Source organism: Xenia sp. Carnegie-2017, unplaced genomic scaffold (assembly GCF_021976095.1).
Source record: "Xenia sp. Carnegie-2017 unplaced genomic scaffold, XeniaSp_v1 HiC_scaffold_16, whole genome shotgun sequence".
Classification (NCBI taxonomy): Eukaryota; Metazoa; Cnidaria; class Anthozoa; order Malacalcyonacea; family Xeniidae; genus Xenia; species Xenia sp. Carnegie-2017.
The window spans coordinates 3467040-3482214 of NW_025813469.1; the positions used below are offsets into that span (position 1 = coordinate 3467040).

The window sequence follows — 15175 nt, forward strand, 5'->3', positions numbered from 1 at the left end:
ATTTAGCAGACTTTGACACCTGATGAGTAGTCGGTTAGTGTTAATAGTTCTTTTAAGAACTATTACGTTTTTATTTTGACCATTCGCCAGACTATTTTCTCGTTTTAGAACTCATTTAAAGCTTTTGATATCGTTTTCTGCTTAGTAAATTTCCGAAAACTTTCATATAAAAGTCACCATTCACATAAGTGAGCTTTTTTCCGTGCAGTTTGTCTCCCATATACGCCATGAATATCGTGTGTATTACGCGAGAAAGCTTTTTCAGATTGATGAGTCAACTAAAATAGAAATTAATCAGATTTGAAATACTGTCACGACAACAGCATTTTTCACCCACTTATTTTGTTTCGCATAAACACATTGCTTGCACTGCCCACTTCCGCTTCTATTGCGTTTCAAAACAATCAATTAAAGTCGTTTTCACACGGGCTGATGTCTTCCCGTTATGGGAGAGGCTCGGGATTAAGTTTTCCACTCAGAATGAAACGAGCTTATGTCGATTTGCTTGGTTAATTTCCGCCATTTTAGGGGGTGGTTTGTTTCGCAATAAGACAATTGAAACGAAGTATGATGTTGATTGCTTTTTTGTTAGTTTTAAAATTGAATTTCCATGTAAAAAGTACGATGCAAATATTCACTTTCTTGTCGACGGAATTATCGACAACATGAAAAGTGACCCCAAATGTGATATGTATATGGCTGACAAGCTCAACAACCTTAATTTTTCGAACTTCGTGATCGCCTGCTGTTCGACGAGACGTTGAATGGTTTTTTTGGAAACTGAAACTACCAACTTTTATCAAACAGTGGCCGGTTGCTTGTGGCCTGGATGGCCCTTTACATGGTAGCATTATTTCATAGTATCTAAATCTCTCGAAGGTCAAAAAGCTACTAGTAAATCTGGGTAATCAACACGACACTAAAATGTTTATTTATAAATAACAAAGTTTCATTATCGCCAAAAAATACTACCTTATTAATAAGCTTAAAAAAGTCTTAGTTCTGAGCAGACCCCGGGCAATTTACCTGAGCATTTTCGTTAATTTTTACTTGGTAAACAAATTTGTATAATGGCATTATCCAACTCGCACCCATTAAATTACTATCAAGTTACAGCAAGACACGAAATTACGGCGTTTGATGAAGTGTTCCTGTTGTTAAGCTGTAGTGTCGACTCTTCAACTGCCGGACCTTTCACTTCACGTCAAGTCTCTGCCAAACTGTATCCATAGTCCTAACTTAAATGGGTTACACATTTTGCCAAGCGCCATAGCCTTTCTCCGCAGGTAGTTGGTCTTGTCTGACCGCAACACGATGTTTGTTTTCACATTGTGATTATATTACGACGTCAGAATGCGTCAATCACATTTTTAGTGGAAGTGAATTGAAGTAACGACGTATTGTTTGTTTTTCTTCCCTCGCTAATTTGCCTTTTGTTGCAACGTGAGAAGTGCATTTGTTCGATTTATTTTTACGCGAATCGAAAGAATTTAAATTATGCTTTAAGCATTTCCTGCCTCTCGATGAACCTACGTCGAATTGCTCCAAGATCGGGTGTCATACCCGAATGAGTTCACAACAGAGAGATTTGCCTTTGTTTTTATCACACGCTCTTTTGTATTTTCGAAAGTGTATCGCGTTGTACCATACGAAAACTCATACTTTTGGACGTATTGCTCGGTTAGTGATAAGATGTTTCTTTGCTGCCATAAGCTGATCGTGTCTGGCGATAGTTATCATTAATTCAACTCGTAAATGTCATCCTTGACTCAAGAGAGAGTTGCCTCTTAGAGAGGAACTCTTTATTCAAAATGAGCCAGTTCTTCCAGCATTGTGCAGAGCTCTGTTGAGATCAACTCGCATGGCCGCTGTTAAGTTCATCTTGGCCGTCACCAGCGGTAACCTGGAAGGCGTACAGATCTTGTTGAACAACGACAAAAACAATGATCTTGTCAATTATTGCGCAGAAGATGGCAACACTCCGCTCATTTACGCGTGCGCTCATGGTCGCGAAAGCATTGTTCGCTTCTTGCTGAGCAAGGGCGCCAATCTAACTTCGGAGACGTCAACAAATGTTTACGGTTGGTCTCCATTGATGGTTGCCTCTTATTACGGCCATTTAAAAATCGTCAACCTTTTATTACAACAGAGCGCGGACTGTGACGTTGTTAGTCACTGCAATCGGCTGTTCGCAATGGCATTGCATTGTGCTGCTCGATGTAACCGTATTCAAATTGCCGAGTTGCTCATATCAAAAGGGGCGCTCGTCAATATCCCCAGTGATAAGATGGACAAGAGATGTCACAGGTCCCCTCTAATGGCCGCTGTTCAACACGGTCATGACCAAATGGCATCGCTACTCCTATCCCATGGTGCTGCTGTTGATTATGGTGATCCTTACACGGGCTGGACACCTCTTATGCTTGCGGCAGCCAATGGGCACAAGACCGCTGTCAAGATATTGTTGGAACGCGGCGCAGATTGTAATTTGGTTAACAATCTTGGGCAGACCGCCTTAGCTATTGCAAAGAGAATGAGACGTAAAGATATTGAGAATGAACTCAGACCTTGTACGTCCAGACGAGAGCAAAATCCAGGTACGAGTTTTCTTCTTCCCAACAACCACCGCGCGTTTGACGATGTTGTTTTTGCGCGCTTTTTTGCGCTGCTTAACTTGTGAATTGACATTTTTTTATCTTAGTTCACTTATAAAATGATTTCTGTTTAGGAAAGTGTTCGTATTAATAAATGAGGATGAATAATATATTATTCCTAATATGGAATGGCATTGTACTATCCAACGCATTTCATCCTCATTTATAGAGTTGCACACTTAACGAGAAATGATCCTTAAATGGACTATCTTTAAAAGTTCAATTATCAGCAAAAGTTCCTATCACATGTCAATTAAAAACACACAATCTTATCGCCACCTTCATCTTTTATTAGTTTTTACAACCTTTGCATTTATGTTCACGCCGCGTTACACATTCGAAAGCAACAGAATTAACATAGAAAATAGACTTAAAGTTCATTTATGAGACATTGAGTTCACAGTGAAAACCGAGTGACTGAGAAATTCGAAACGCTTTTACAGAAAGTTTGCTGGTCAAATCCGTGGATATTGTCCTGGCAGCAAAAGCAGGTGAACAAATCATTAAGTTTCTTATTTGTGGCTCGGCTTCATGAAATATTCTCACATTTTCATTCCACGCGACGATGACAGATGTTCATTTGTACTTGAGTTTGAACTTGGGCTCAATTTTTTTTGTGACCGATTAGGTTAAATTACAAAGGCTCTGACAGATGAAATAATTAGACATGCATATATAGATTACAACAGTCTGTGTTACACATAACAGTTGCTCCTCTATTATCGACAAATATTCAACCGCTAAATTTCTTTTTACTGATTATCACAGGGGACCTACAACAGATACAGAGTATGTCTTTGCAAAACGACTTCGATGTAAATGAGTCAAGTAAGTGAAAATTTTCAAAAAGTAAGAGTAGCAATGATCATTTGGTGACTCAGAATAGAAAAGAAAACCGTTGATTTTTTTTCATTTGAAAAGAAAACCATTCTTTCTTTTCATTTGAAGAGAATATCGTTGATTTTTTACGTTTGAAGAGAAAACCATCGATCTTTTTACATTTTTTTCATAAGCTTTTTTCAAAACTTGTTTTTGTTGAAACATAATCCGTATCTACATCTTTGATGGTATAGATTACTATACCATCCCAGCTGTTATTTTTTCAAAGTAAGATTCAGAGAATTCCTGATTCCAGTATGATGGATCCTCCACCTGTTGATTTTTATGAAAAGGGCCTGAATAAATCTCGTCGGCACATGCGCAGTGCCATTTATAAAGTTTCAAAGACAATATAGAGATGGTTTCTTCAAAACCTAAGATTTGACTTCGTCCTTTGTGTCAAACCAAAGGCGAATAAAAAAGTAATTGTAAATTTTGTGAAAGTGCCCATAACAATCACAAAGTTTTGACGCCTTTAAACGAAAAATTTTTTTTTGAGTGGAGAGCTAGCTGCTCTATTATAGAAATGAATTTTGAACACTAGAATAGGCTCATTCTGCATGCGCACTCGATCAAAGAACCAAAGGTACATTTTTGCCCATGACTTTCAGCTCTCGTAATTCAGAAATGGCAACTTGAAATGACTTAGGTAAAATTTCATATAAAAGACGAGGAAAGGCTTATTTTGTACACACACGACCAAAAGCCAGTGGCGCAGCCAGTCCGCAAGTTTGGTTGTGCTGTGTAAATTTTCTTGTGTTCACTTGCTGTAAAAACTAAAGATTTCTAAAGAAATGAATAATGTTAATGATCTAAAATTTACAAAGCACGACCAAATTTGCGTGCGGGCTACGCCACGACCAAAGGCCCATCTCGTAATTGGCGTACGAAGTTAGAATATTTGAAGAATGCGAGCAAGTCGTATGAAATTTGCTTGCACCGAGATTTCTTTTAATCTGCACACGAAATATGTTCATGGTACGGTATTTTCTCTTTCCCTGGTTTTATTAAAGTAGGAACCGCTCTGTAACGTGTGTGGCCGCGCCGGCAAACGTTTTAAAGATTGATTGTTGTCTCTTGATCCGGTGTTTATTTTTTTAAACCAGAGACCACAGAAAACAAAGCTAGGTTTTCACTTCAGAGATGCTCAAGTATTTCGTCTTTGATTGGAGACGGAGTAAAAACACACGGAAACTCTTATGTTACATATTTAAAATAATGTCTTTCGTTGATGTTTACATGCTGAAATTCCCAATCAGGCTCTTTTTAATTTATCCGACATTCTTTTTGCACAGCGGTCGATGTTGCAACAGAAGCTCACTTAGGATGTATTTAAATTTCAAAATTCCTTGCAGTTGATGCAATTTGTGACATCGTATTTTTTCATATATCGATCGTGTTCATTGAAAGTCGGTTTGAATTTGAAAACGAAGTAGCTACTATTTATTTTGACGTGGATGTCGCGTTTAAAATGATGTAACAGTCAACGTGTTGCTGAAAACGTGTTGCTGAAAACGTGTTGCTGAGTTTACTAATGCATCATATTGATCCCGAGTGATCCCTCAATCACCCCCCAAAAAAGATTATTGTTTCTTAGGTTTGACGATCTCATGGCATCTATATTCTTCTAGGGGAAGACGGGAGGACGCCATTAATGTGGGCTTCGATTGGCAATCACTTTCGTATCGCTCTCTTCCTTGTAAAGAACGGAGCAGATGTAAATCTTCAGGATAGCCATCATGGCTGGACGGCATTAATGTATGCCATTCACAATAAGTGAGTTATTGCAACGCTTCGTTTTTTCCGCTCATGCGCAATAGATCACTGTGTTTTGAATATGGCTGATGGACTTCCGCTAGCATTTTTGTTTGTTGCTTTCCTCATCGATGAACTTCAGTTTGGTAGAGTTCTGGTTGCATTCTTGTTTATTACTTCCTGGTTGGCAAACTTCCGGTTGCATTCGTGGTTCATACCTTCCTGGTTGGTAAACTTCCGGTTGCGTTTCTGATTTTTTACCTTCCTGGTTGGCAGACTTCTGGTTGCTTTCCTGGTTCGTGGGCTTCCTGTTGCATTCTAGGTTTGTTGCCTTCCTAAAGTGTTAGTTAAAACTTTAGCTTACGAGGAATGTTGTTGAATTGCGTACCTCCGTAATTTAAATGGTTTGGTTATGTCAAAAACGTTTATTAATGTGAATTCAACCTGCAGCAGGAATGCAGATTGAAAAATAGTGAATCGTTGTGTTTGTCATCTGCTGATATTTCAGTTTGTTTTTCTTTGCATTTCAACCAAATCCTATTTCGTCTCATCTTCGATGTTACCGTTCACGAAAATGTGTATCTTGAATATTTTTTAGTAACAAAAGCATTGTTGGCCTGCTAGTACTAAATGGCGCGAACATCCAACTGGAGTCATATGACAAAAAGATTCCTTTTGACCAAGCAACAGTCGTTGGTATGTAATTAGAACATTTTGGGAAATCAATAATAGGGGGCCATCCCCATGCTATGTGCTAGCCATACCATTCTAGTAAGCAACAGTAATTGGTAATATTAATTATTAGAAAACTGTAATTGTATTGCTAATTAGAAAGCAGCGGTATTGATAATTAAGAAAATAGCATTGGTAATTAGAAAAGATAACTAATTGGTAATTAGAACAAATAAAAACAGTATAAAACAATAATGCTAGTTAGAAATCATCAACAGTAATTAGAAAACTTTTGAAAATCTAAGCATAGTGCTCATCCCCCTGAGCTTCTTGTTCTTTGATCCTTTATTTTTAAGCAAAGTTTTTGCTCCTGAAGCGTGTCAACAAAAATTATTTTGGCAAGTTTTGGTGCACCACGGTTGCTGAGAAAAATACTTATCACGTTGCATTTTAGGTGATTGTGAAGTAATTCGTATTTTGGGTGCTGCTTATAGCCTCAACGGGGAAAATGAAGAGAAAGCGAAGAGAAATGCCAGTTGGAATTGTAAGTCAACCATTTTTCTCTGTATGTGTTTTTAGTGTAAAGTTGCTAGGCGACTTCTACCTGTTGTAGTTAGCTTCAACTACATTGGCCGTCATTTTAAGTAGATTCCGACACTCTTATCAATAAAGTAAATGGTTTGAACCCGGGAGAATCGTTACATGTTTGTAAATGTAGATCGTCCAGCTTGGTATAGTTCTGAGAAGGATTATACCAACCTGGACGATCTACATTTTCAAACATGTAACTCTTATCAATTTTGTTCTGGCATTTTTAGATCTCTTAAAAACACTGCAGAAAAACTTGTTTGAAGATAATATCAACTTGTTAGTTCGATGCAACACAGCAACGAAAGAATTGCAATTTTTGGACTTGTAAGTTCTTTGTTAAATTCGAGACTTTGGGGGGAGAGTAGCGTTTTTTCAGGGAAATTATTGACAGAAAACAATGTTAAATGAGTATCGTTTCATGTTTCCAAATGTTGACTGTCCAGGTTTGTAGAGACATGAGTGTTTGTGTTACGGTTAGGGTTAGTTGACCGACGACTGCACGAACCTGGACGTTCAACATCGACAAAAACATGACACGACTGATGGTAACTTGTTTGCCATATTTTTAAGGTCAACCGTGAAATCTTTTGGGTGCTTGTCTCTATGACTTATGGTGTTGTTAATACCACCATGCTTCGCTCCTCTGTTTGTTTTTTAATCACAAAAATACATTGGTTTTTAGATGTGAAAATGGCAAGCAAGGTTTTAAGGTATGAGAATACATCTTGTTCTGACTTCTGCGTGTGGCAGATGTTGTTTTATTTTCAAATGACTGTATCCTAGTTTACCAAGGGGCTACTTCAAAGCCCTTTTAAACTTCGGCGTTCAGCTGCTGCTGGCAAAATAGTTTTGGCCTTTTCTTTCGTTGTCCATTCATGAGCTATCTGAATTGCAATTTGTTGTACGACCATTAATGAATAGTGGGCTAAAGTTTGAAAGTCTTTCTAATTTTTAGACGTCTTTGACTAAAAAATTCAGCAAGCTTCAGTATAATTTTAACCGTACAATGCATTTGTTGAACAAGAGGCAACCCGTGAAACCGCAGACATTGCGACCGCCGTCTCACGAAGCGCTTCATCCAATCAACGGCAATCTCACCGGTAACTCGATTTCATTGACACGAGGAAGCAACGCGACAACAGGTGAGGAAATTTACGCGAATTTATGAATTGTAAATTGAAAATATTCGCAAATGGATTCAACAATTGAAATGGATACGCAAATATATGTAATTCGTTCATTATTTAAAATTGCAAAAGGATAAGTAAATCTTTTCTAGAAAACCTTTTTTCTTCAAAATTCCTCAAGGTTCTCGGTTTCTCCGTGTATTATTTTTATTAAAAATATTCAGTGATATAGTTCATTGCTATCCAAAAAAATGTTCCTTGGCGAACAGAAAACCATGCATTTTCCTACTATTCCAGAGGTATCCGAATCAACAACTACAACCATAGACCTGACGGATCCACTAAAGACCACGTTCTCGTATGTACTCGAAATTTTTTCTTTAATTTTCAAATATTATCAAAACATCCACAAAAGCTCTGTTTCACATGTTATTTTCCTGTTACATGTTGTGTTTTTTGATACGCGCCTTGCATTTGCTACCAAGCAAGTTGCGCAAACTTTGAGTTTACATATGAGTATACTTCTGTATAGCCGGTCAAACCATTTCCAAACAAGTTTCATGATGTGCGTTCTACTAGCAAACAAATGCTGTATATTGCTTGAAGCAGTGGACTACACAGTGCAATTCCTATAAATCCTTTTTTCAGGGTATTTCTATCCTTTTTCAGGCTATGACATGAATAGGTATTTTGCATGTAAAATTGTGGTGTTGGGTTTTCATTAACGTTGGATCTTCCTTTGGTAAATTACATTATATGAAAATATAGTAGAAAATGTTTTAGCGAAGTTCATGTATAAATTCAGTCGATATAGTTCAATGTTACTCATTCAGACTATTTCTTGGTACAGCCCCTGGCGGGTCCGTCCGTGAACGAATGGATTGGAGACATTGTAGCACCCATTGTGCCCCCCTTTACCCCTTCGACGACACGTGATTTCAATACGAAACAAAGAGAGCTCATGGATGCGTTACTCTCAACCTCGCCACAGGTATTTTAACGCCAAGACAAGTACTGGATTAGGTCACCATTTATTTTGGTAGAAAATATTAGCACATCGAATGAGCGATAACAGGGCAGCTAGTTGAATCTTCACGAGTAATACCCACGCTTTTCTCTGCTCTTTGGAGCTCTTTATTCGGAAAATTTGTAGTCGATAGAATCTACATCTACATTTCATCTACAAAATAGCAGATTGCATCTACAAAATAGTAGATGTAATACACATTTTCATTGCCCCCTTAAAGAAATTTGGGGGTCAAAAGCCATGTTTTCCTTTACTCGATGTTTAGCTCCTTTAAGAGTAACTTTTGAACAACATATCAGCATGTTTTCTTTTCTCTTCTCACTCCATTTTTGAACAACGTTTCTGTAAATTTTCTTTTCTGTTCTTTCCCAATCTATGAACGACCTCTTTCCACGTTTTACCTCTTTTTCTTGTCCTAGTTTTCAACAATTTTTCTTCAAGTTTTGTCACCTGCTCTCACCAAATCTTTTTGCCAATTTCTCTGGAAGTTTTCTCCTTTTTTCTTACTCCATTTCTGAAAGATTTTCTTCGAATCTGTCTATCCAATCGAATCTTTTCCCATTCTTGAACTTTCTCTCGATTTTCCAATCATTTCCCAATCTTTGAACTACTTCTTTCTTTTTTCCTCTTCTCATTTCCCATTCTTGTACTACCTCTTTCTTTTTTCCCCATTCTCATTTCCCAATCTTTGAACAACTTCTCTTTTTCATTTCCAATTCTCATTTCCCATTCGTGAACAACTTCTCTCGTAGTCACCAACTCTGTATCTACCCAATCTTTGAAAAAACTCTTCAACTTTCCTTTTTCTCTTCTATTTTAGGACGACCTCGATGAATATCCCTACGGGTCAAAACATAAAAAGGATAAAATACACCCGGGGACGAATGGTCGCGTTCACAGTCGAACTCCAAAGCCTCCTGATCTTCCGAATCCCAAAATGTGGCTAACTAATGGCACAAACCTTGCGTATGTGTCCCTTTCTTTTATCAAGTCCAATTGACGTTTTCTAATTTTCATCCCAGCGACTCGACTTTCTAGGAATATGGTTTCTTGTACCTCTTGTTGCTTATAAAATCGTTAGGTGCAATTGAAACGATTGCTGATATGAAATTATGAATTTTTATTTGAGAAGTTTTGCATAATGCTTGTATTCTTAGCGGGTGATTCAATAAATTCGGCAACTAAACAACACTTTCTAATGTTTTTATATCACAGACATTCTCGTTTCAAGATTGACGCCTTGTCTTACACTCCCCGAATATCACCGTCCCACGGCAATGCTTCCACTTCTCAAAAACCTTTTTCATTATCTCCTGCACCTCCATGCAAACCTCCTTCAAAACGAAAGGCAAACTCGCTTCCGAGAATTGGCCGAACCTCCGTTATTTCTACTTCCCAAGGTTCATTTTCGAAAACGATGTTCGATTCTGGTTATCCAGGTAGGGAGAATTGCAAGTTAGAAGTTATCGTATTTCCTCATACACACGTCTAGTTTTTTAGCTTTTATTATATGGCAAGCGTCACTTCTGGCAAAATGGCGCGTTTTGATTGGCTCAGAAACTTATTTGCCGGTTCATTATTTCGTGTAATGGACCACGGTCCAAAGTGCGTAATTTTGCAGTCAAATGTAAACAAATGTCGTAAAGCAAATAGCAAAACGCGCAAAAAAACGAAACAGAAAACCATTTGCGAATGAGAGTCGAAGGAAAAACGCTTGGAAAACAGTTTAACTATCCAGACGATACAATTTGAAACGATTTATTTTTTACTGACGAAAACTAGAAAAGTGAAAACCAACCCGTACAAAACAGCAAAGAAGAGAAAAAAAGCAAGCTTCGTTTCAGGTCAAATAATGCCATATGATAAACTTTTTATTAACCTCGCTTGCTCGGTTTACAAAAAACTTCGGTCCGATATTTCTTCGTAAAGACCTCGAGCTCGGTTAATAAGGGCTTATTAATTAAGAAAATTTGACGCGGCTTGTATTGGAGTGAGGCGAGTATTGGAGGGAGGGTTTCAAAGGAGGGAGGCGTCTATTTTACAAGAGAAAGTAAAGAAATCGATAAACAACACAACAAACAAATCGATAGTAATAACTCTCCTTAAAAAATTAAAGATTAGAAAGAAACACTGCTTCACTTCAACTTCAAATACAAACTAAATTAGGTCATTATGTCTCTGTAGGAATTCAATTTCTGATCCCCTGTAGTGACATACACGATCGCCAACCCATTTCAGTTACATAGTTTCGGCTATGTAGAATTCACCGAACCATTAATTTGTTACTTAACTGGACCAACTTTGCAATTCAATTATGATTTTGTTTATCACAGAGATGATGAAGGATTTATTGGAAAGGCTTTCACTACAACAGTACACCACCATACTGGAAGAGCAACAGGTCTACTATTTCACATAATATTTTTTTAATTTCTCTAACGCGTGAACAACCAGGATTTTCGGCGAGTTCAACGTAACATACGAAAGGTCTCTTCTTCTTTAAGGTTGATGTTAAGACGTTCTTGACGCTAAACGTGTCGGATCTTAACGAAATTGGAATAAAAAAACAAGAGGAACAAGAACAGATTTTAGCTGCAGTGCAGTTACTAAAAGGCCAACTAAGGGTAAATGTAGTATATTTGACACATTTTCCTACCCGTAAGATTTCAAAAAGGAAGTCTTTTTCTGGTCTGTTCTATAAACGATTCTCTGTGCTTTCGATGACACGGGAGAGCCCTTTCTTGCAGTTATATTCCTAACTTAAACGGTCTTGCTTTCTCCTTTCCTTTGCTGTAGATTTTCCATACCTTACTTCATAATGTATACAAATTTTCTACTTAACCCCTGCAGGAAGGCGGATCAAATGCGTTAAAAACAGAAGCTTCAGTATCGTGAAACCGTAGATGGTATTTTTCAACGAATGGTTCTCCCAGGTTTGAAAAACACAGAATATGTCTTTGCGGACGAGTTGAGGTGAAATGCAAGCTTAGAGTTTTCGATATTTCTCTGTTTGCAACGCAATATTGTTTATATTTTCTTGGAGGCTGTCTCGAATTTTTCTAATTTATACATAAGCGTTTCCATATTTCGCATTTGCGAAACAAACTTCCTTTTGAATTCCACAGTAATGATAGCTATAACAATCGCCATAATGTCAAATAATCTTTCCATGATCATATTTGTCAATTAATTGAAATTGTGACGTGACGTACAACTTTGAGACCTTCTTTTGAGATTTCATTTTCTACAAAATATGACTTGTGAAGACAGAAAAAATGAACAATATTTTGAATAACCTATTTTCATTGTAAAAAGTATAACACTCTTTGGCTTTTATGTTTCGATAAATCTAAATTGACAAATGTTAGGGTTGTACCCGCTTAAGAGTTAAGGCAGATTTATATATTCTTCGCTCTTCTTTTATAAAGATAAAGATTTTTTACCTTGCAGACTTGTATTGTATAGACTAACTATTAGCAGTTTGTAAAACATAATTTTAACCCTACAACTGCCTGAGTGTTATAAAGAGTTTTATACCGTTTCTCTTTGACGTAAGAAATTGGGGAAAAATTGCATCTTTTAGATGCTCATCGTAATTCCAGCCTACGACGAAGCCTTTATAAATTGTATTAAATCGATCGTGTTAGATCCAAATAAAAATAATTACAGTTATGAATAGTCATTAGCTATAACGGTATTACTAATACAGTTGCTAATCTGTTTATTATAATAACAATTTACGTACATTTGTTGCATTAGATAGTGCATCATTATACTGTGATTTACGATTCGTGTTGTTTCCCAGAGTCGATGTGATTAGTGCACCTATTTAAAATGCGAAAGATGCGAATCAGTCAAGCTCGGAGTACACCTATACTCGTAGTTTTCTAGTGTCTAGTATCCTAATGTCATTCTGGTCAATGATAACTGAAATATCCTACGTCTCGGAATGATTTGCTCGTTGAAGTAAAGGCTGAGACAGTGAGTTGTTGTTCAGCGGGATGTTTAAATTATGCAAAACTATAATATGAATTTGGTGTTTGTCATAAGGGACAAATCTGAATGTAGATTGTAGATTTGAAAATATGGCGTAAAAAGTGATGTAGGGTGGCTTTGTGTGATGTAGGCCAATTACATGGGACAACAATGGGCTCGCCCGTTTCTGTTGTAGTTGCTGAAATTGTAATGCAATCTATAGAGGAACGGGCACTCATGACTTACAAACATGCACTACCTTTTTGGCTTCGCTACGTAGATGACACAATCACAGCACTACATGCAGACGAGATTGATGACTTCCACACTCACATCAACAAACAGAACAGCCACATACAATTTACCAAAGATGTCGAAGAAAACGGAACTCTTTCTTTTCTCGACTGTTTGGTAAAACATGACAATCAAAAACTACGAACAACAGTTTATCGCAAGCCAACACATACTGACCGACTACTAGACCAATCATCTTACAACCCTACATCACACAAAGCCACCACAATCAGAACAATAACAAGACGTGCACAAATCATATGTGATTCACCAGACGCTCTACAAAACGAAAACAACTATCTCAAACGTGCTTTTGACAAAAACAACTATAACTCTGACTTTATCAAACGCAACACTTACAAACCCAACGAAACGAACAACTCAATGACAACAGCAACAATACCTTACATCAAAGGTACGTCTGAGACTATCTCGCGTATCTTACGACCATACAACATACGTGTCGCACATAAACCAATCACAACGTTACGACAAGTACTAACGAACATAAAGGACAAAGAACAACCCAACGAACGACAAGGTGCAATTTACAAAATAAAATGCTCCGACTGCCACGCCTCCTATATCGGGGAAACTGGCAGGAACTTAAACATAAGACTTACTGAACACAAACGAGCTACTAAGAAACAAGACAAAACTAATCACATTGCCGAACATCACCGAATCACAAAGCACAACATTGACTGGGACTCGGCAAAATGCATCACTTACAGTACTGACTATAGACAACGGCTTACATTAGAAAGTTGGTATACCAACTTGGAACCAACCCCCCTGAACAGATGACAGCAATTACCGGCACCTTACAAACGACTTATTCACAATTCAAACAAACGATCAACTAAAAACATTACACTTCACACTAATTCACAATGACAATACACAATTGACACCCACACATTACAACTAAAAACATCACACCTAAATCACACATCACAACTAAAAATAAAATATTTCACTTCACACTAATTCACAATGACAATACACATTTCCTGTACACACAATACAATGACGTAAGAACCAGATAACAAAAACGGCTAACCTGACGTTTACTCCTCATTTGACTCTGAAGATGACTACCGCTAAGGTTGTCGAAACGTTAGTCAACAACAACAAAAACAGTCCTTCTCAGGACTTTACTAACCTGGACGATCATCATTTACAAACATGTAATACTCACTATCCCACGCCAAGTCCGTAATTTTATTAAATTCATCTAAAACATCTTGCCAGTGATTTCTTTTCTTGTTCCTCGAGTCCTTATAATCCGGGTGACTTTTATCATACAAAATTGGTTTTTCTCGAATCAGATTTATCAAAACCAGAGCCCTCTATAAGAAAGAGTTGGGACATCTATTGTTATCCGTTTAGCTTACGTTGATTGGGCAATATTGATCACCTGATCAATTTCCGCCCTTTTGGTTCCTAGTTTTGAAATTTTAGCTAGTGTTTATATAGCAATTGCTGCTAGTAATACAGTATTTTGAGATAATATTGCGTTTTTTTATGGATAAGTGTGTAATAACTGATTGTTGAAGGCTACTAAATGTCATTACATATCACATAAATCGAGGATTACGAAAAAAATGAAAGAAATGCCTTTACGTCGAACTTACGAAATTTGATTGCGTATGGTGATTGTTGTGCTGAACAGCTTTTGATATAAGGTTCAATTAACTGACTCAAGAGAAACATTTTGGGCCAAATAACATTGCAAAGTTCGTGCTGATGCAGTTTCAATAGTTTTCTTACTCCAAAGCTTGTTTTTTAATCGAAGATGATTTCTCATTATATTCTGAAATTGGTCAATCTACAAACCTCTCAATTCTCAGCCACTTCCACACTAAAACAACTACACCAAATCACAGAAACTCTTATGATTTTCCATGTTGTATTTTGTATTTTTAGTTCATCATTTAAAAATGAAGTAATTATAATTAGGATATTCACTGAAACAGCTTAGTTTTGAATTGTACGAATGTACCCTACTTCTGTAGCTCAAAGTAGAGCATTACTTCTCTTCTAGACTTTTTGATGATATTTTAATTGTAGGTTTTGGTTTATAAGATCACAGAGGCATATCTCCGTAATTTCAGCTATTTGGGCTTTTTAATGTATATTACAACTGTTGCTACCTTTCTCATATATATTAAAGTATTGCCGGCTTTCTGATATATATT

At 37.1% G+C, this 15175-nt stretch overlaps 1 protein-coding gene across 1 annotated transcript; it reads left to right on the forward strand.

Annotated features, from left to right (window-relative positions):
* The first annotated feature begins 1554 nt into the window (after positions 1–1554).
* On the forward strand, positions 1555–12463 carry LOC124437242 (ankyrin repeat and SAM domain-containing protein 6-like). The gene is made up of 16 exons (XM_046987236.1): positions 1555–2597; positions 3098–3145; positions 3423–3482; positions 5165–5309; positions 5887–5984; positions 6415–6504; positions 6779–6875; positions 7234–7261; positions 7507–7693; positions 7976–8040; positions 8493–8669; positions 9526–9671; positions 9921–10144; positions 11039–11106; positions 11210–11329; positions 11556–12463. Exons 1-16 carry the CDS (start codon positions 1862–1864, stop codon positions 11598–11600), a joined length of 2334 nt encoding a protein of 777 aa, XP_046843192.1. The 5' UTR covers positions 1555–1861; the 3' UTR covers positions 11601–12463.
* Positions 12464–15175: the final 2712 nt, after the last annotated feature.